At 44.0% G+C, this 23,184-nt stretch overlaps 1 protein-coding gene across 1 annotated transcript in view; it reads right to left on the bottom strand.

Annotated features, from left to right (window-relative positions):
• The window catches only part of BACE2 (beta-site APP-cleaving enzyme 2), a 55,420-nt gene extending 48,598 nt beyond the window's left edge, over window positions 1-6,822 (bottom strand). The window contains exons 1-2 of the mRNA XM_008067086.1: window positions 6,625-6,822; window positions 314-402 (exon numbers count right to left, since the gene is read on the bottom strand). Of these exons, the coding sequence (XP_008065277.1) occupies window positions 314-402; window positions 6,625-6,822 (287 nt within the window). The remainder of the gene's footprint in view (window positions 1-313; window positions 403-6,624) is intronic.
• Between the last annotated feature and the right edge of the window lie 16,362 nt (window positions 6,823-23,184).

Here is a 23,184-nt window from a genome sequence, read left to right as displayed (position 1 = left end):
GAAACCAAAAATGGCAGAAGCACTAAAAGGCTTTCAAATTGATGAGTTCAAAAACTGTTCTGAGCAGTGGAAAAAGCATCTCAATAGGTGTACTGCATCAAATGAAGAGTATTTTGAAGGTGACTAGAGTTTAAACAGGTAAGAATACACAATGTCTTATAAGTAAATTCTGTTTTAGGAGAGTCCCCCCTCATATACATATCCCCCTTAAATGAAACTGCCTTCTGGCTGCTGCATTCCAGTGAACCCAGAAGCATGCAAATCCCTGCAGCACCCCCAGGCCCAGCCTGCCAGCCATGAATTCATCACTTACCTCTCTGTGTCAAAATACGAGTCTATGTAGGAATGTGGAGCCCCTGCCACGGCGAAGTTACTGCTTCCAGTGTCAACGAGAATCTGTAACTTATTTTTTAAAGAAGAAAAAAAAGAAAGCATCAGGTTAATCGAATAAGGCAATACTCTTGAGTAATTTATTTTTTTTTAACTAAGTACCAAGAATAATTTATCAGTTGGGAAAAATATACTAATTAGTGAGGGGAAAGGTTGCTATAAAATTGAAATCTGAACATAGTCTATGAAGAAGCTTGCATCAGGGAGGGGGAAACAGTCCAAGCTCAGATACATATTGAGCCTTAAAAGAAAATAAATTTTGATAAATAACTGGGATTTCATTTTTAAGTCATTGGTGCTTTCTAACCAGGTTGGGCCCTTTCTCATTACTGGGCTTGTGGCCAGTATTAGCCCCTGGCTAAGGCTTACCCTCTTCTATAGCCTTTCCAAATTCCACTGAAAAACCCAATCCAACATGGCCTCCCCACCCCAAAACACCTCTCAGCCCCATCCTGGCCATCAGTACCCCCTCACCTCTCTGAACAGCACCTAGACCACCTGTCACAAGGATTGCAAGTTTTCTTGAGATATATAATTTGTGTGCAATAACAATGCAAGATCTTAAATGATTGACTGGCGAGCTTGAGTATGGTATGCACCCAAACCAAGATGTGGAAATTTCTATTATTCCCCAAAAGTTTCTTTATGTCCCTTTCCCTCCTGATCTTCAGAAGCAACCACTTTCTGACTTTTATTACCATGGATTGGTTTCACTGACTCTTGACCATCCTAGAAATGTAGCAACGTGGTTTTCTGTGTGTCTGTTTTTAGCATGGCTTCTTATGTTCAACTTGTTTTGGGGATTCTCTCATGTTGCTGTGTGTATCAGTCATTTCGTTTTTTTCTTTTTACAGTTAAGTAACATTCCTTTTCAGGGACACACCACACGTTTGTCTCTACTTCTCCTGATGGACATTTGCATTGTTTTGTTTTAAACTATTATGAATAGGGCAGTTATGAATATTCTTATAGAAGTCTTTTTGTGAATGGTTATTTCTATTTCTCTTGGATGAATTCCCAGCAGTGAAACTTGTTGGGGAATAGGTTAGATATATTTTTAATTTTTCTAAACTGCTGAACAGTTCTCCAACATAGATGTACCAAGTTACCTCCCCTGAGCAATGTGTCGATGGTCCATTGGGCTCATTTGCTCCGAATCCTCCCCACATTTGGTGGTGTTGGTCTTATTTGAGCCATTCTAGTAGGTGTGGAATGGTATCTCACTGTGGTTTCAATTTGCAGTTCCCCAGTGACCGATGCTCCTAGACCGTCACCCTGTGTTTCATTGTTCCACCCATCTTTCCCCAGTAAACAATGATGATATCCAAGGGTAGGTGTGTATGTTACTCATCTTTCGATGCCCAGCGTCTAGCCCAAGTCCAGACACATAGCCAACTGTTTACAGAATGAACATATATTTTAGAAATAAACAAAGAATATGTAAATATAGCTCAAGAGTTGAAAATCAAGTTTAAAAAGCTAGAGACAAACCAAAATAGGCAAGTTTTAAACCTAGGATTATCTTATCAATAATTATGCTGTTACTTTTGTCAACAATCTCAGTTTTGCTACGTCCAGTGTTTTCTGTTAGTCCTTTTCCCTGACCCATCAGCAAAATCTGACTCAGTCTCATTCCCTCCTTCTCATCTCCTCTGTCTGTTAGAGATCCCTAGGGCTCAGTTCAGGAATCACTTCTGGGTCCACGTCCTTGCTGACTCCACCGAATCCTGAGGCTTTAAACACCTTCCACATGCTGATGACGATTCAAGCTTACAACCTCAGTTCAGACCTGTCCCTGAACCCCAGGCTTTGCCTACTCAACACCTCCACTTGAGTGTCTAATAGCCATCTTTTCTTTTACGGGTTGAAATATGTTTTCAAAAAAACAGACTGAAGTCCTAATCCCTGTATCTGTGGATGTGTTCTTTTATGGAAATAGGGTCTTTATGGAGGTAATTAAGTTAAGATGGCCCATAAGGTTCCCCCCCGTCCCCGCCCCCATGACTGGTGGCCTTACAAGAAGAGGAAAATGCATGTGAAGATGAAAACACAGGAAGATGCCAAGGGACAAAAGAGGCAGGGATTAGAGTGATGTAGCCATGAGAACACAAGGACTGATGACAAAAGGAGTCAGAAGAGGCAAGCTCCACCCAGAGTTTCTGAGGATGTGTCTTCCAACACCTTGATTCAGGACTTCTAGAGTACCAGACTCTAAAACTGTGAGGAAACAAACATACCATTTCAATTCTGGCATGTCCAGAACTGAGCCTCCAACTCCCCACACCTGCTCTCTCCATGGACCTGGCTACCTGAGGATGGCAGTTCCATCAGGTTGGGTCAGGTCACGTAGGGAGTTACATCTAAGGCGTCCTTTCCCTCATACCCCAAATCCAGTCCACCAGGAAGGCCTGTGGGATATACCTACAGGTTCTGGTTGGCCCCTGCCACGCCCTTACCTCCTCCACTGAGGCCACTGGGTCTACACAACTACATGTCACCAACTTTCCCTACTGGTGTCCCTGTCCCTGCTTCCTTTCTCAGACTACTCCCAACTAGTGGTCACCACAATCCCTTTACAGTATAAGCTGATCCTTCACCTCTCATGGCTCTCATGTCTCAGAGTAACCACCAAAGTCCTTGCAATGTCTCCTAGTCACTGGTCTGTGCCCCAGACATGCCTGGGACGCAGGGTCTTTCCCTGGTCGCCTTTGCTGAGATGGGGCAATTCTTCCCAGAATACCCTGGACCCACGTGGCATAATATCCTAGCAGTTCCTTCCGGCCTCCTTCGATGCCACCTTTTCCATGAAGCTGACCTGACCACCCCTTTTTGAAAACTACCATTCCAAGTCCCCTGTCTATCCCTTTCTCTGACATCCCTTTCTCTGACCCTCAGGCAGACATTTAACAGCACCTATGATGTGCCAGGCATTCTTGTAAGTACTTCATATACAAGGGAGAACCCCTCCCAAAATAGAATTATCTTTTGGTGGGTGGGCCCCTTGTAGTACAGGTTTCTCCTGTAAGTGTTCTAGGAACCCATCGGCTTCAGTGTACCAGCTAGCATTGTTGTGAGAGGCTGCAACAGCTTTGGTAAATTTTTTTTTTTTTTTGAGAGTCTTTCAAGGAATTCGCCCATTTCATGATGGGCAATTTACGAGCACACCTCCCCATATAACGCTGTATATTCTGTAGTTTTTGATCAAAAACATCAATGATTCCCATGCCCCACCCTCCCTATTCACCCAATCTCATTCTGAGAGATTTTTGTTTCCCCAGATGAAAAACCTCAAAGGGAAACGTTTTGCTGATGTAGATGAGGTGATACAAAAAAACAGCAGAAGCATAAAAGGCATCCAAATTGATGAGTTCAAAAACTGTTCTGAGCAGTGGAAAATGCATCTCGATAGGTGTATTGCATCAAATGGGGAGTACTTTGAAGGTGACTGAAGTTTAAACACGTAAGAATAAATACAAGTTTTATAAATAAATTCCATTTTAGGGGACCCCCTCTCATATACATTAACTTGTTTAAACCTCAAAACAGCTGAGGACAGCACAATCATCGCCCCCATTTCACAGACAGGGAAACTGAGGTACAAACAGGCTGACCTGCCCTGTTATTTGAGGGTAAGTACCAGAGCTGAGGCTCAAACCTATGAAGTCTGACTCCAGATGCATTCTTGTAACCCACTAAACTGCTTCCTCAACCGTGGGCTATCATACCATTCACTCAACTCTGATGGTTCTCCCTGTCCCTCCACCCTTCTGGCGTGAAAGTTCTTTATGGCAAAATAGTTCTACTATTTTGTTCGCTGCTCTGTCCCCAATGCCTAGAACAGGATCAGGCACACAGTAGACACTCAAATATTTGTTGAATGAACAACTAAACAATTCTCAAAGGTAAAAATGAACAACTAAACAATTCTCAAAGGTAAAAATCAAAGATACTAACTCTGCCCTTGGTACAAAGATAATAGATTCAGGGAAAACAAACAAACAAGCAAGAGAAATGCAGTCTATGCACATAAATCTGCTGTGTGTCGGTTCTGCAGAGGCAGTTTTTGGCTGTTGGCAAAAACCAAGCCAGGTTCTTGCTTCCCTCATACTAGGCAAGATGGCCTTTCCCCCACAGGAGGCTGTGGAAGGAGTGGAGAAGAATGAACAAATGGTCCTGGAGCACTTGCCAGGAACAACAACCTGGGACGCCCCTGTTTCCTCAAACCAAAATCTGCTTGGCGAGTTTAGAGAATTCCCTCCCCAACACTTTGTAGGAATGGCACAAAACTTTGTAGGAATGGCGGAGAAACAGATCTGGCGACTAAGGTTTGAAGTGAATCAAAAACAATGGCACTGACATACTAAATAGAGACCACAAATCCCCCTTTATACATCTTAGTTTTAGTAAATGAATTGTCCACCCTTAATTTCCATTTACTAACACATAGTCCCTAGACAATGTGTGAAATCTTGTTCCCCTTCAGAGATTTCCGAACTGATTTCATGCAGAATGTAATTTTATAAATATATAAGTATTATTATTTTTAAAATAATTTTAAATTATACTATTATTTTATAAATATATATATTCTGGTTCTCCATCCAAATATTAGATGCTCAACAGCTCCACAATTTGGATTGGAATGGATCTGAATGTTTCATAAATGTGCAAAAGGGCATATGACGCTGTGAAATATATGTTTGATTTTTACCCCATTTCCTGGCATATAACTCCTAAAATCTTTGAAATCTCCAAAGTGATGTCTTTTGCATGCTCTGAGTTGATTGATGGCTGTCAGCCTCTGAGCAGCTTCAGGATGGGGGCTGGTCACCAGAAAGGCCAAGGCAGGATTAGAGGGTTGGGACGTTCAGCCCCACCCCCAGCCTTGAGTAGGTTACATTGATTACCAATGGTCAGTGATATAATCAATCATGCCTAGAAAACAAAGCTTCCATAGGAACCCAGAAGGATGGGGCTTGGGGAACTTCCAGATAGCTAAACATAGAGGTTCCCAAATGGTGTCCATGGAAACCCACACCCCTCCCCCATACCTCACCCCATGCATTTTTTTCATCTGTGTCCTTTGTAACATCACTTATAATAAACCAGTAAACACGCTTCTCCAAGTTCTGTGAGTCAAGCTAGCAAATTAATCAAACCCAAAGATGGGATCATAGGAATCTTGATTTGTAACCGGTGCATCAGAAGCACGAGTAAAACAAACTGGGGCTTGATAATGGCATCGAAGTCAGGGACAGTCTTGTGGGACGGAGCCCTCAGCCTGGAGAATTAACACCATCTCCAGGAAGAGTGTCAGGACCGAACTAAATTGAACAACCAGAAGGTGTCTGCTGCAGAATAGACAGCTTGTTTATTGGTAGGGAGAAACCCCCACCCATTTGGTCCAAGAAATCTGCAGTGTTGGTTGCTGTGGTGTGGGAGGAGAAGAAAAACAGCTTTTTTTCACTTGACAGAAGCTGATAAATGTGCCACAAAAGGGGTAGAGAGGTAAAGGAGAGAGAGAGAGAAAAAAAAAAAAACACAAGAGAACTCCTTTATGAGGCAAATCGAGGAATTTTAGGCCCTTAAAAGAGTACAGTACAGCCCTTAGGCAAGAGACATAAATCACTGCCCCCACCAAAAAAAGAACTAATTTCACAACAGTGAAAAATATATTTTCTTAGTCATTAAAAGTGATGAATAGGGCTGGATGTGGTGGCTTATGCCTGTAATCCCAGCACTTTGAGAGGCTGAGGCAGGGGATTGCTTAAACCCAGCATTTCAAGATCCCCACCTGGGCAAAATAGCAAGACCTCATCTCTACAAAAAAAAATTAAAAATTAGCCAGGTGTGGTGGTGTGTGCCTATAGCCCCAACTATTAGGGAAGCTGAGGTGGAAAGACAGCTTGAGCCCAGGAGTTTAAGACTGTGGTGAGCTGTGATCATGCCACTACACTCCAGCCTATAGTTCCAGCTACTAGGGAGGCTGAGGTGGAAAGACGGCTTGAGCCCAGGAGTTCAAGACTGTGGTGAGCTGTGATCATGCCACTACACTCCGGCCTGAGTGACAGAATGAGACCTTGACTCAAAAAAAAAAAAAAAGAAAGTTAAAATTATGGATAATAAAAGTTATAGATTCCTGGACAAGAACAGCTTTCCTCTCCAGTCCACTGTCCATCTTGGAAGCATGTCACTTTCACAAGCATTTCCTGGTTTTTGCTGGCAACCCCATACCCAACAGTCCAGCAGGGTGTGGGTGAAAATGCCCGTGTGCTCTGGTGGCCCAGGCTCGTTCCATGCATGGCAGGCCAGGCTGGCATTGCCCGTCCACGCTGACCACTCATGAGTAGGCGAGGCCAAAGCAGTAACAAGACTATTATCCTCCACACAATAGCCCCAGTGACTGGGGAACTTTTTCCACAGACATCTCATCCTTCCTCCCTCGGTCTGGAATTCCACCCCAGCCTCTGCATCAGCTCATGACCAGAACTCTTAATACATACCCCGACCGCAACGCTATTTTGCAAAGGCAGCAACACACACAGAAAGTCAGACCAAAATGTTGATTGCATTATTTTACTCAGATGACTTCTTCCCCTTGCCTAGGCAATTCAGTATAACCCAGTCTTTCCCAGTGATTTCAGCAGAAGCCAGCTTTCAAAAAAATTTCAGTTCAGTGTCACAGCTCAACAAAGCCAGTCACTACATCGGCTGTTCTGAGAATATACCATCTGAGGAAAGAAATCGCCCCCAATGAACAAGGAAGCCACAAAGACAGGCAGGGGATGGGTATCCAGGGAACAGTCAGTGCCCTGGGTTGTATTTCAAGTAATGTGTCTGAGCAACAAGAAGAAGCCAACACCCTTTTCTGCATGGTGATGCCAGGAACAGACATTGCTCATGCTGAATTCTCACTAACATTCTTATTCCCGCTTCAGCAAGTAACCTCAATCACAAAGGAAAAAAATAATAATAATGCCACTTGTCCCATAAATTTCACAGGATGCAAGGTACAAGTTTCTTCCGGCACACCTCACCCCATGCCACATAATCTGCTGCCTCCTTCATTCAAAGAATTTCCAAAATCACCTCCTGCCTCTTTGGGTTCAACTCCATGTGCATGCATGCATGTGCGTACACACACAGGACAGTCTAGCCACGTGGTTCAGCCACCTAACGGGACAATGAAAATGCACACACAGTGTCAAATTCACGGAATATTTTATACTCTCAAAGCACAACCTGAAATGACTCAGAAGTACATAAGAAATATATGACCCCTACTATATGAGCAAGGATGAGAGACATGCCTTAGAGAGGTGGAAAGACCCAGAGAGATCCTTAAGTCCCAACTCTGTTCCCAGCCTCCTTCCCCATACAACTCACATTCCATTTTCCCAGAACACAGTAAAGAGTAACAAAAACCTGCTTCCGTCAGAAACGAGCTCCTCTTCTGACAATCATTGGCTTTTAACTACCCCAGCCCTGCCACCAACAACAGAGGATCCTTGCTGTGCTGAGCATGGGACAAGGAGCATGAGTGGCAAAGGCCATGGAGACGGTGATCCTGGTCCCTGCAGAGTGGAGGACCCAGTAGGGAAGAACACCTTGTTCACCAGCACCTGTTCTTAAAAGCTTTCTGTGATCCAAGTCATTAGAGAACTTGGAAGGCCAATTGCACCTTCAGGATTTGAATGGGCTAGTTTCTTCTCAACTACTTAAAAGCAGCAAAACCAAAAACACACTCGCTCTAGCTACTGCCCTTTCCCCCTTCATGGCCAAGCAGCCAGTAATGGGCCACCTGCCACCTTGATTCCTCACTCCTTTTCTCTCTCCAACCTGTTGAGATGGGGCTGCCTCAGCCATCCTCAGCCAGCCAGGTTCACCAGTGCCCTAGGTACTCTAGACACATGGTCGCCTCCAGGTTTTCCTCTGACCCATCTGGTCTGCAGGAAGCACTGGCCATGGCTGACTAATCCTTTCATGAAACTTCAGAAATACACTTTCCTGGTTTCCCACCACAGTCCTTACTTCTCATCTCTGCCATGGGTACCTCTTTCTCTAACCTTACATAGTGTCCCTGAGGCCTCTGTACACCAGTTCCTGGCACATCATTGTCACACTGGAGTCTAACTGTCATCTCCAAATAATGTCCCCGGCACAGGTTGTCCACTCTTCATGAGATCTGAAAGTGGAGCCACCTGCGATTCATCTCGTTATGCTGAGAACATAGGACAGCACCCCGGGGGCACAGTAAGTGCTCGACAAACCGTTGTTGAATAAATAAATCACTTGTAGCTGGCCCTCACTCTCCCTGGCAGTAGACAGGTGCCTACTGTGTTGTCACATGCCCCCCTCCCTCCTCTCTTCCTCCCACCCTTCCCTAGTAGTGCCCAGTAACTACCAATCCCACCCTTGTGCTAATGTGACTGGTGCTCAGGTCCCACTTACAAGTGAGAACATGTGATATTCAGTTCTTTGTTTCTGTGACAGTTCACCTGCATGCAGCCTACTCACATAGCAAATCCTCATTTGTATACTACTACTTTAAAACAAACACATACATATTTTAAATAAATAAATGGAAGTCCAGGATAGCCGGGCTCGGTGGCTCAGCCTATAATCCCACGCCTTGGGAGCTGAGGTGAGTGGATTGCCTGAGCCCGCGGGTTCGAGACCCGCCTGGGCAGCGAGACCTCATCTCTACAATAAATCAAAAAATCAGCCGGGCATGGTAGCGCATGCCTGTAATTCCAGCTACTCGGAAGGCTGAGGCGGAAGGATCGCCGGAGCCCAGCAAGTCGAGGCTGCAGTGGCCGGGAGCGGCGACTGCACTCCAGCCTGGGCGACAGTGAGACTCCAACTCAAAAAAAAAAAGTCAAGGGTAGAGAGATTTTCACGGTGTGAAAGCCAATGGGGGGCAATGCACATTTTAGGCAAATGTAAGCTTGCTTATTCATGTCTAAAACAAATCTGTATTGAGTACCTACTGATACACAAAATCTGAGAGGGTAAAGTATTTTAGATGATTTAGTCTAAAAGACAAGAAGGAAGACATGCAGAAGTTCTATTGCCCCCACAATGAAAAACGTTCTTCTCTGGCATATACTTCCTTGACAACATGCCCCAGTTTCAGCAGACCCAAACGTGCATAATAAGGTTTTACAAAATAACTACAAAACAGGGATAATCATTACGCACATGTCACAGGTGGGTGGAGACTGGACATGTTTTGCATATGAACATCCCTCCTCCTATGTTATAGCCTTTAGAAAGCAAACAAATTCTGCCTTCCTGACAAACTCTGCCTGTACTTCACTGAGAAGAATGACTGAATGAGTGCAGGGTTTGGGGTACAATCATGCTACACTGGGTAGTTTCCTTCTCCTCTCCGAGCCTCTCTGCACCCTCCTCTAGAAAAGGGTATGAGCAACCATTCTCATGGGCACTTGTGGGGGGTAAACCAGTGTACAATCTCACCATGGTGCCAGCTCATGGAGAAAGAGCAAATCAATGCTAGTGTCAGTTCCAAGGGTAATTTTAAGGAGCAGGGTGAGAAAACTGAGGAAACTGAGTTCAGTTGCTGGTGATCATGGACATAAGCTTCATCACATCCCAAGGAACAAACACCTCTGGCCAAGGAAATTGGCTGATTCTCAAGAAATTTGAACTAAAATATTCTTCAGGAAGATTCCCTTACAAATGTTCTTGAGGACAGCTGACACTTTCTTTTCATGCCTGGCCCTGCCTAGACAAAGCTTACTCATTTTAAAAATATATATTTTGTGAGGTTTAAAAAAATTTTTTTTGATGCAAATATAAGCCACCTCTAATCCTTTCTGCCAGTCAGCTGAACGTAAATTATAAACCATGCACAGGGGGTTGCCTCTGAGACTCAGGTTGAGTCCCATGTTCTCCCAACTGCAACCCTAATTCATGCCTCTCTCCTCTGACAGCTCATGCCCTGACTTTTGTCTGATGTCTTTCATTGCCTTCTAATTTCTCCAAGTCACCTATCTTTGATTTCATGAGCTTGCTTGCAAATTCCTTGAGGGGAAAGCCCTTTTTCTTAGTGTCTTTTTGTTGGTCCCCATTGTGTCTACAACTAATAGGAACTCACTAGTCACTTGTTCCTTAAGATGTAGAAAAATATACAGGAGTTCTACCTGGGATCAGAAGGAAAGCCAACAAAGAAGGCAAACATGCCAAGAAGTTGGAATTTGCTGGAGAAAGTTCAACAGGCGAAACTCCTTATGCATGTGTGCAGAGAATTTACTTAGATTTTCTAGAATTGGCTAGGGCAGGCTAAACTTAGTTAACTTCCCAGTTGCTATATAAATAACCACAAACTTAGCTCTTAAATGTCCAAGTATAACCAGAGTTAGAAGTGAGAAAATAGCAGAGGTTGTGGGTGGCATACCCACGTTCCTTGAACACTTGCTTTAACTTCTGGAGTTTTCTCTAACCTTAGGAGCAAGCCTACCCAGCATCCAGAGCAGGCCTAGAGGGCCAGAAAGTGAACACTCCTGGGAGCAGCCCTCAAGCAAAAAATAAACAGCTGGTGGAATAAAACCCTTGCTCTCTCACCTATTCCTCAGGTAGACAGCTTTTTTGTTTTATGTTTTGAGTTGTAGTCTCACTCTGTTGCTCAGGCTGGAGGGCAGTGGCACAATCACAACTCAGTGCAGCCTTGAATTCCTGGGCTCAAGTGATCCTCCCACCTCAGTCACCCAAGTAGCTGGGATTATAAGCATGTGCCAACATGCCTAGTTAACTTTATTTTTTGTAGAGACAAGATCTCACTTTGTTGTTCAGGCTAGTTTCAAACTCCTGGCCTCAATCCTCCTGCCTCAGTCTCCCAAAGTGTTGGGATTACACTTTATAGTAAGCCACTGCACCTAGCCAGGTAGACAGTTCCAAGTGTGCTCTGGGTCGTCTCCCAGAAGTCCCAGGTGGAGTTCAGTCCCACTTGTCCACTGCAATAACCCACTCTCCGGTAGACCCTGTACTGGCCTCTTCCTTCTCCCTGTCTCACTTCCCTACCCCCTGCAATATCTCAGAGTAGGGAGTGTGAGATAAGGGTCACTCACATAAACCTTACCACATGATCTGCTGCAGTCTGAATGTTTGTGCCCTTCCACCCCTAAATCCATATGTTGAAACCTAATTTGCCAATGTGCTGGTATTAGGAGGTGGGGCTTTGAAAGGTTAGGTCATGACAGTGAACCTCTCGTGAATGGAATTAGTGCCTTCATAAAAGTATCCCCCAGAGCCCTCTCACTCCTCCTGTCAAACACAGACACAGAGAGAAGGCACCATTTCGATGAACCAGGAAACCCTCTCCAGACACTGATCCTGCCAGTGCCTTGACCTTGGACATCAAGCCTTCATATCTATAAGAAGTAAATGTCTGCAGTTTGTAAGCCACCCAGTCTATGGTATTTTATCATAGCAGTCCAAATGGACTAAGATGTGCTTTCTAAAGGTCAAATATCCTTTAACAAAGAGAAAATGAAAAACAAAAAACAACAAAAAAAAGAGAAACCAGAGTGGTCAAGAAAGCCAAGAACCTCTTAGGGCTAAAAAACATCTGATGAGCACAGATCTGCCACCTGGTTGACGCCTACTCCAGACTGTGACTGTCTCCCACTGTCCCTTCTTAATCTTCTGTTGATGCATTGGGCAATAACCCTGCAGAAAGCCATTTGCTAATTGCTGCAATAAGGTAAAATGTTGCGTGAAAGGGAAAAACTGGGTGATCCATCTAGTTAGTGATTAGCAGCCTGAGATTTCCCACATATTACTGTCTCTTTTTCAGCAGGTTAATAGATAGGAAAATTAGCAGATAATTTAAATAATGGCTCATTTAACACAACAATTCCTAATTATATTAGCAGCCCATCTGCTGAAGTATGCCGGCAAGCTGAACGAACTCACGGCAGCAGCAGCCTTTCCGGCCCAGCTATGCGGGGCTGTTTGCCCACAGTTATTACATGTGATTGTCGGCACTGATTCTGTTAATCAGGCTCTTTCAGCACTTCGGTTCTAGAAATGAATCTCATTTACTTAAACACATCTTGGTGAAGAAAGCAAAAATAATTGCCACGCGCCATTTCTCCACAATCTAAAATTAAGGTTGTTTTTATAAAGGAGGGGGGAAAAATCATTTTCAAAGAGCACCACTTAACACAAACAGATGTTACAGAACTTAGCTAAGAGGCGCTTGATGATACAATTTATTCCGGCTGTGTGTGTGTGTGTGTGTGTGTGTGTGTGTGTGTGTGTGTGTGTACACGGGCAAGCAATTTCACTACTGCTGCACAGGCTCCTACTAGAAAAACATATGTTGAGAGACACATGGATACCCTGGCTCCTTTTGGGAAAGCCACAACTGTCTTGTGGATGGGAGGAGGGACACAGGCTTGGCTGCCTGATTCCAAAATGTGGTTTCCGCCGAATGCTTAGTGTTTATTAGGTTAAGACTTACTACAGAGGATGAAGAGAGGCCAGTATTTAGGGTACAGGACCTGTTTTAACAACCTAAGGGATCACTCAAAGCCAAGCCCCCAAATCAGAACCCTTCAGGACATGGGGGCTGCTATTTCCTTTAAGGCTGAAACCTCATCCCTAGGTGGTCACAGGGAGAGAGGGGGCTCCCAGAATGAGTTTTGAAACATTCCTAACAACACAACCTGATTATAGAGAGTGGAAAGAACAGATTTCTAAGATGGGATGAGATTTTATCCTAAACACATAGCTAATACCCTTAAATATATTGACAACTATGTCCAGCCATAGGATTCACAGGATGCTAGTTTCATTTTGTTTCCTAGCTGTGGTCCCAGAATACACCCTGCACATATGAGTACCCTATACAGCGGTCCCCAACCCTTTTGGCATCAGGGATTGGTTTCTTGGAAGATAATTTTTCCACAGATTCTGGGGGGTGGGGATGTGCAGTCAAACCTCACTGTTAATGTTAATATGTATTTGCAGCCATTCCCCAGCATTACAGCATCATCATAGATCATCAGGCATTAGTTTCTCATAAGAAGCACACAACCTAGATCCCTCATACACACAGTTCACAATAGGGTTCACATGTCTATGAGAATCTAATGTTGCCACTGGTCTGACAGCTAACAGAGCTCAGGTGGCAATGTGAGTGATGGGGAACAGCTGTAAATACAGATGAAGCTTCACTCGCTCACTGACTGCTCACTTCCTACTGTACAACCTGGCTCCTAACAGGCCATGAACTGTACTAGTCCATGGCCCAGGAGCTGGGGACCCCTGCTCTACACAAGAAAGCAGGCTGGGCATGGTGGCTCATGTCTATAATCCCAGCACCATGGAAGGCCGAAGTGGGAGGACTCCTTGAGTCCAGGAGTTTGAGTTTGGCCTGGGCAACACAGCAAGACCTTGTCTCTATCATTTAAAAAATTAAAAATAAAAAAAGAAAGCATAAATACCGGCTTTCACATCTGTGGGGCCAGGACTCCAACCCCAGCTCAATTTCCTATTGGCTGTGGAATCTGTCTGAGTTTTACATACCCTTTCTGAGCCTTGGCACCCTTTTCTGTAAACTGGACTCATAAAGAGTGTTGCTCTGAGCAGCACACGAGATAATACAGATGACAAGCCCTTAGAAAAGTGCCAGGCACACTGGTATGTTTTTATTTCTCAAAGAGGGATAGTGCGACTTTATCTTGCTACAGGGTTGACTTCTCAAATATATCATTCTGCTGAACATGCCATGAACCAAATTATCTACCGGACTTTAGTTCCATTTCCTCCTTGCTGCTAGTCCAGACACAGGCGGGAAGTGTTCTACAAAACCTCCAGTGATTTCAGCCATCCTGCTGCAGGCAACACAGGGTGGAAGAGACCATGCAATAGAGCGTTTGGGAGTGGCCTGCCCCAGTATCGGCATGCTACTGCAACAGTTTCACCTAGGAATATGCCAGTCCCTGGGCAGTGAAAACTCTTGTCATGAGGCCTGTATTTTTCTCTGCCCTGGTGAATGACCGTTTCACCCCTGGCTGCCCAACTCTCCTGATTGGAGTGCTCCCACTTTCCCTACATAGCACCTCTCAGGGGTGTTTCTTTCTCACCTTGGCATAGAGCTCACACCCTTTTGGTGGTGAGTGGCCCAGGCAGAAATGGGAGCAGAGGATGACTGACAAGAATGAAAATACCCCAGTCTCTAGCAGCCCCGCTGTTCGCCTATACGCCTACGACTATGGCCCTGCTACCCTCCCAACTTCGGCTGCAGCCCTCTCTGCTGCCTTACCCCATCCCAGGTTGACTCTCCAGGCATGTAGACTATTTATTGTGTCTGTTGGACAAAAAAGAACTGACAGGGCCTCACCATGGGAACAACCTAAACACCTCTGAAGTCCTTCTTCCTCTCTTCCCTGCCAGCTCCAGCAAGTGGAAGGGAGCGGCAGAGGATCTGCTTTTCACCAACAGAAATTTCACCTGTCCCACCTCCTGCCCCTCCCCACCCTGGAAGGCACAGAAGCCTGTCAGTCATCTGGGGCTTTAAATCCTCTTCACCCCTGTAGAAGACACTCAAGGTAAATCCTGCATGCGTTGCCCAGAACCCCCTTTGGTGGAAGGCCACGTGCAGAGGAAATGGTCACTTAGTAAAGAATGAGAATAATCCCCTCAACCACCATCCTTGGGAAGGTATGTCTGTGGGTTTTCCAGCTCTTGGTCCCATTCTTACACAGGGGTGTTGACTCAGTTTGTCAATCTCAACATTCTAAGGCTCCGGCCATCCATTTGGGCTACTGAGGATGGGAGAAGACACATGTATGTCCCTCCCTTCCTGACAAGCCCCCAAGGCCACAGGGGTATGATCAAGGGTCCAGGGCTGACAGAGCCAGGAGCCATTTCACTACTGGGCTCAGGACCTACACAGCAGCCACAGCATACCTGAAGGCACAGCCTCCCAATGGAGGGTGCTGGCTGCTTGCCAAGGGGCAGCACATGATGCCATTGTCTTTAGAAACCATGGCTATTGAGGCCTGGTTCTCTTTCTGCCTCTTGGGCTCAGAAACCAAAAGTGGGCAGAAAGGAGGATTGCCATAAGCAGCCTCATGCCAACCAAGCTTCAAGTGGGGAGAGCTGAAGGCCAGGGAGAGTGTGTTCCGTTGTAATGGGGCTATTCAGTAGCAGATGGGCTGGATGTGTCTACTGGCATGACCAGCCCCTGTGGCACCTCAGGGTGGAAGGGGAAGATAAGTTCTTGGGAGAGGTTAGCAAATAGAGAAAGAGAACAAGCAGTACACTCTCCCCCCGCCCCCCTTTTTTTTCTTTTTGCCAAGGACTCACTCTTGTTCAGGCTGGAGTGCAATGGCGTGATCACAGCTTACCACAGCCTCGACTTCCCAGGTTCAAGTGATCCTTTCGCCTAAGTCTCCCAAGTAGTTGGGACTACAGGCACATGACACCACACCTGGCTAATTATTAAAATTTTTGTAGAGAAGAAGTAGTGCTATATTTCCTAGGCTGGTCTCAAACTCCTGGCCTCAAGCAATCCTCTCACCTCAATCTGCCAAAGTGTGGTATTACAGGCGTGAGCCGCCACACCCCACCAAGGAGGATGCCACAGTCCTACGGACATCCCTGGGGCTGAGAAAGTTCCCTGACGTCTCTGCGGTTATACAATCTGCCTGCTAGTAGAACATAATCCACTGATAAAGGAATAAAGACGGATATTAAACAGTCATGTGAGAGTCACAAGGCTTGACCTCATTCACAGATGCCAATAAAAACAGCAATCCTTTTCCCATGGAAAAGAAAATTCACACCAAACCACTTATAAGAAGGCAAACTGTTTCAAAGGACAAAAGCAGCTCTGTCCTCATATGTTGATGATAGTTGAGGAGGGGCAACAGAAACACATTTCTATTAACAGAGGTTTAGTTAGCCTTTTCCTTCACAAAGAGACAAGTCACTATTTTAGGAGATATCATTTTACCTATAAATTAGCACTTTTTGTACATTTTCCAAAGGAGTTTTAATAGATTCTCATCAAAGGTGTAAGGTTTTAACTCCCAAGATATTTCTGGAGTTTCACTAAATGTTCCCTTTTGCTCTAGAGTTGATAACAGCAATTGAAAAGCTATTTCAGATCTGAAATTTCAGAAAAAGGACATGGTTAACTTCACCCTGGTCCCCAACATTCAAATACTGTCACAGTTTTTAGCAAAAGCCAAAAAAACAGAGATAAGGTGTGTATACCTGCTGCAGCAACAAACAAGATTTTCAAGTTACTATGGTTATAAAATGGTTACTCCTTGCCATTATTCTAGGTATTAAGATTCATTAAAAGAAATTGTGGTAACTATATACAGTTCACCATCATAATCACTTTAAATGTTAAGTTCCGTGGCATTAAGTTGATTCATATTGCTGTGCAATATGAATTCATCAGCACCATCCATCTCCAGAACTCTTTTTATCTTGCAAAACTGAAAAAAACTCTTACTCACTAGACAACTTCCCATTCCTCTATCTCCCATAGCAATCATTCTTACTTTTCCTGTCTTGTGCCTGCTCTAGGGACCTCCCATAAATGAAATCATACAGCAATTGTCCTTTGTGGCAGGCTTATTTCATGTAGCAAAGTTCAACCCTGCCCTCACAGTTCAACCATGTGATAGCACATGACAGAACTGTCTTCCTTTTTATTTTGTTGAGTTGGGAGTCTCACTCTGTTATCCAGGCTGGAGTACAGTGGCATAATCTGGCTCACTGTAGCTTCAAACTACTATGCTCAAGTGATACTCCCACCTTAGCCTCCCAAGGAATTGGGACTACAGGCGTGTGCCACAACATCTGGCTAATTTTTTGATTTTTTTTTTTCAGAGATGAGGTCTCACTATGTTGCTCAGGTTGGTCTCCAACTGCTGGATTTAAGCAAAGCAATCTTTCTGCCTCGGCCTCCTGAAGTGCTGAAATTACAGGCATGAGCCACCACACTCGGGTTTGTCTCCCTTTTAAAGGCTGAATAATATTCCACTGTATGTTGTTATAAACTGAATGGCTGTGTGCCCTCATATGTGAAAATCCTAACCCTAAAAATGATGGTATTAGGAGGCAGAGGCCTTTGGGAGGTGAAGAGGTCATGAGGGTGAACATTTCATGAATTGGATTAGTGCCCCTATGAAAAAGACTCCAGAGAGCTCTCATTTTCTTTCCATCATGTGAAGATACAAGGAGAAATTGGCAGCCTGCGACCTGGTAGAGAAAGTCCTCATCACGATCTTCAACTTCCACTCTCTAGAACTATGAGAAATTTATATTTATAAACCACTCAGTCTAAAACATTTTTGTTATAGAAGCCCTAACTAAGATATACAAGTGGGGCTCCCCTAAAAGGAAGTATCTTTTAGAGGGTAGGCCTTTGTAGTACGGGCTTCCCCACTAGGCAAATGTTCTAGGAACCCATCAGAATCAGTGTACCAATTAGTGTTGTTATGAGAGGCTGCATTCTCAAGAAACACCCTAAATTGTTGCAAACAGGAGACTGGTTCTTCCACCACAACAAGGTACCTGCCCAACTGTGCTGAGTGTTTAGCAGTTTTTGAACAAAAACAGCATGACTCCCATGCCCCACCCTCCCTATTTACCCTATCTTGCTCCAAGTAACTTTTTTTTGTTTGTTTTTTACTGTGGATTAAAAAAGTCCTTAAAGGAAAACATTTTGCCAATGTGAAAGAGGTGAAACAAAAAACAGCAGAAGCACTAAAAGGCATCAAAACGGACAAGTTTAAAAACTATTCTGAGCAATGAAAAAAGCATCTTCACAGGCATATTGTATCAAGCAGGGAGTACTTTGAAGGTGACTGAACTTTAAACATGAAAAAATAAATTCCTAATTTTTCATAAACAAGTTCCAGGTTTTTTGGGTCCCCTCTTGCATGTATAGACCACATTTTTAAAATCTATTCATTTGTTGAGGGACACTTGGGTTATCTACCCCTTTTGGCTATTGTGAATAATGCTGCTGTGTGCAAGACCCTGCTTTCAATTCTTTTGAGACCCTGCTTTCAATTCTTTTGGGAAGACTCATTTTTTTCAATAAATATTTAGTGAGCAGCTACTACCTGCCTGAGTCACAAGGACATAGGACTTCTCATGGAATTCATGGCCTACTGTGAAGACAAAGGAGCAGCCTTTTCTTTGGTGACAGTTGAGAGTTCCGATTGACTTCGTTTTTGGGCTGGTTGAGGAGGAGGCTCAATCAACTACAGACAGTTCACTGGAAGCTGAACATTTGAGCACTCTTCTCTGCCACCGAACACACTTTAAAAAATTACTTCCTCTGCTTACATATCATTTTTCAAGGCAACAGAACAATTTTAACAATGTGCAAAGCACAACAAAAGCAGAAAGGTAAATTTCCTAATGGGGAAATGAACTGCCAATCACATAATCCAAGATTCTTAAATATGCACACAAATGACTGAATAACAACCATATTGTGTTTAAACCACACCAGTGAATGACCTTGCAAGGTAAGGCCCCTGGAGTTTATCTTATCTGGGAAAATACATAATAAAACGCTGAATATGATTAAAAGTTTGGAAAGCAGAAAATGTGATTTAAGTTGCTAAGTGTCCCAAAGATATAGGCCCTCCTCAGCAACAATGATGGTTATACATAACTGATAATCTACAAATCCAAAAATTCATCTGAATACAGAGTACTGTGACCCAGATTTACAACGAAAACTTCTTAAAATCTGAAATGTTATCTCTATTTTACATTAATCCCTTTGCACGCAATCTGATCAGCCCAAACTTAAAATGTGCAACACAGCAAGGCTGTTGTGTGCAATCTGCTACCCTTTGCTAATTTCAGGCCAGCCATTTAAGAAACAGGCTATTTCCATGTTCATAAAAGGCTTTGATGTTTTTTTTTTCTTGTTAAATCCACAAGAAAAAAAAAGTATTTTAATAGCCATATGGTGATCAAAGATATCATTCTCTGATAAAAAATATTTTTTTAAAGCTCTTCCAAGTAAATTCCTCTTAGGAAAAACACTAAATCTCTATTGGCCTCTGCATTTTTATGGTGTCCAGATATTTTGAAAGAATGCTGGCCGAGAAAAATGACAAGGTGCATCCCTCTTTGGCTTCTATGCCAGGAAAATACAGATGTTTTGTAATTATAGTATAGAACTGTCACATGAAAATCTTCCAGAACATTCTAGAGATGGGAGAAAATAAGAAGACCTGGAAAAAACTGTAACATATTAACCTTGGCAAAGTCTTCAACATATATGCAAAAGCCCTTGTTTTGGAATTGTTAAACATGTCAGCAGGATTGGCAGGAGAGACAGACACCATCCACAGTCTGAGCTCCAACTCCTTTCTGGGTCACCTCACTGACTGCCCAAGACAGCACGCCCTCTAACTCTGCCTCTCCTGCATCTCACTGCTTCCCTCCTCTGCCAGGATCAGTCTCATCTGTGTACAGATAGGATGTCATATTTTCCATTTTCAGAAAGAAAACAACACAGACTTCCTTCAACCCACATTGTCCTCCAACCTTGACTCTATTTCTCTGTTCTCCTTTACAGTAAATCCCCTTTGAAGATGCAACCAGACTCATGGGCTCCAATCCCTCTCCTCCCTTTCTCCCTCGAGTCCACAGTCCCATGAAAATAGCTCTTCTCTCTGCAATAAGAATGTTCTCCTGCGAAGCAAACCCTTAGGCCTTCACCCTTGTGGCCCATCACGGGTTTGGCACCATTCATGACTCTTTGCTTCCCTCGGCTTTGGAACCCACCATCTCCTGGTTCTCCTCTTGCCTCCCTGGCTCCTTCTCAGGTCCCTTAGTTGACTCCTCCTCACCTCTCCCACCTCTAAGTTTTGCGGTGTCTCAGGGCCTGTGCTTAGATCTCACCTCCTCTCTGCCTAAACTCACCCCATGGAGAGCTCATGTGCTCTCAGGGTTTTGATTGCCACCTCCGCGCAGTGGATATTCAAACTCAGGTTTCTACCTGAGACTCCAGATGCACATTCAGCGGCTACGGCAGTTAAACCCTTGGTGTCATGAGTGACAGCTCAATTTGGCATTTCCAACACACTCTTAATTTTCCCTCTTAGCCACGTAACTCATCAACAGCAACCCCACCCCATCCTCTGATATTTTCTGTCTCACTCACCATGCTGTAGTCACACAGGCCTCCTTGGGGGTTCCTCCAACAAGTAAGCACACGTCCTCCTCATGGTCTTCGCCCGACTGTTCCTTCTGTTCCCCACATACCTCGTATCACATCTTTCTTAAGGTCTTTGCCCCAGAACTTCCTCATTACAGATGCCTTTCCTAGTCATCTAAGTAAATGAGCAATGCTTCCCTACTTCTGGCCTTCTTTTGCCTGTGTTTTAATGTTTTGCATAGCATCTGTCTGCATCCAGATACAATATGCTTGGCACAGGTTAGTCTGTCTGTGCCTCCCCATTAAGCTAAGCTCCAAGAAGGCAAGACTTTTTGTTAGTGTTTCTCCTTGCTGTGCCCTCTGTGCCTAGAACAGGACCAGGCAAATATCAAGTGTTCACTAGATTACAGTAACTTCCCTACCAAAAGAATAACCCAACTCAGTCACTAGACCAGATTTTATTTGAATTACCAGTTTACCCAGTAATCCCACTATTAGAGATCTACCCAAAGAAAACAATATATTAAAAAAGATACCTGTACTCGTATGTTCACTGTAGCACTATTCACAATAGCAAAATCAACGGAACCGACTTAAGTGCCCATCAACAATTGGCAAATAAAGGAAATGTGGTATATATACACACCATGGAATACTACACAGCCATAAAATAAAAGGAATCATGTTCTTTGCAGCCACATAGATGAAGCTAGAAATCATCATCCTCAGTGAACTGACTGATAAACAGAAAACCAAACACCGTATGTTCTCACTTATATGTGGGAGCCAGATGGTCACAAAGATGGAAATAATAAGACACTGGGGACATCAATAAGGAAAGAGGTATGAAGGGGGGTTAGGGTTCAGAAATCACCAATGGGGGACAATGTTTACCACCTGAGAAATAGGCCACTTGAGACTCCATCCCCACTACTACACAGGTATGTCCATACAACAAATATGCCATGTGCACCCCCTGAATCTAAGATAAAAATGAAAAAAAAAAAAAGAACCCCGAGCATTGAAGGACTGAGAGGAATCACGGGTGTCATCATTTTGTCCTGGCTGGTCATTGGAATCACATCAGGAACTTAAAAATATATATAAATCTCCAACCCAGAGAATGGAGCCTGTAATTCATGCCTTTAACCAGGTCCCCAGTTAACTGACAATCGGCCAGGTCCAGGGACCACCATGTGTCTGACCTTTGGGTGATGCAGCAATGCTACCTACCTGCATCCACAGGTGATAGCATTTCTGCTAGGAAGTGTACTACTTTATGCCCTATCTTGTTACGATTTCAGAACACCTGTTTCACCACTATTCCTCTTTTTCACTTTAATACAGCAGTATTGAATAAGGCCCTACTCTATGCCAGGAGCAATGCTCCATCTTGGGATGATTGGCGAGGACTCAGCACTGGTCCTCAGGAAACTCTCCACCAACTGAATAAAAGAAGGAACCCCCAAAACCTGGAATTTATTTATAAAAAATTATGTATTCATTCTTACACGTGTCTAAGCTTCAGTCACTTTCAAAGTACTCTCCATTTAATGCAACATACCTATTGAGATGCTTTTTCCATTGCTCAAAAACACTTCCCTTTGAGGACTTTTTTCATTCAGGGAAACAAAAAAAAAGTCACTCATGGTAAGATCAGGTGAATAGGGTGGGTGGGAGTTGGGCGTTATGCTGTTTTGGTTAAAAACTGCCGAACATTTAGTGCAGTGTGGGCAGGTACACTTGTAAATCACCCATCATGAAATGGGCAAACATGTTGAAAGAGTCTCCAACAAAAATAAATTCACTGAAGTCAAACATAGATTCTCACAACTATGCTGGCTGGTACACTAATGCCGATGGGTTCCAAGAACACTTTCCTACTGGGGGAAGCCTGGACTACAAGGGGCTCACTCTCCAAAAGATGATTCTGGGAGTTTTTTGCCACCCCCCCCCCCCCCCCCCATATTTTCCAGTCCCGGCCCTCGGCTGCTTTCCAGCAGGCCTAAGACTGCCCTCTGTTGTAATTCCTTCTTCCATCTGGCAACTTGTTGAGTATAAAGTGTGCCCTGCCTGGACTCCATGGTGTCCCAACTTTGGGGTGGAGGTATATGGGTTGCACAACCCCTGGAATCCTCCAGGAGTTGGTCAGGTGACAGGATTTCCTGCCCCTTCCCATCTGAGGGTCCCATCTGAAGTCAAAGTCCTGCAATCTTCTGATCAAAGACCTAATTCATCTATCAATTTCTGCACATATCAGTCAAGCATTAGCCATTCCGTGATACATGACAAACATCTAATTAGGGTTATGCCTAGTCATTTACCACAAAGACTTTCAAAAATAAATTCATAGTGAAAACTGTATCACATGATTTCACAGCTTCCTAAAAACATCAGAAATTATATAAAAGCCAATATCAAATAAAGGAGAAATTTGTACCTAAAGATTTTCTAGCATTCCAATATACCCTGTCCTTCTAATACTGGGCCTCTGTAAGGTAACTGTTCAGACATTGACATTTTTTCCCTGTATCAGGCTTCTTTCTGCCCCTAATTCTGGGAGCAGCCTCTGGCCAAGGCTGGTCTCTGCAGGATATGCATATTCCTAGTCACAG

This window comes from Carlito syrichta, unplaced genomic scaffold, assembly GCF_000164805.1.
Source record: "Carlito syrichta isolate Samal-C Ts95f unplaced genomic scaffold, Tarsius_syrichta-2.0.1 Scaffold309284, whole genome shotgun sequence".
NCBI classification, from domain to species: domain Eukaryota; kingdom Metazoa; phylum Chordata; class Mammalia; order Primates; family Tarsiidae; genus Carlito; species Carlito syrichta.
Note: the sequence above shows the minus strand (reverse complement) of the source record. Positions and strands in the feature narration are given on the sequence as shown.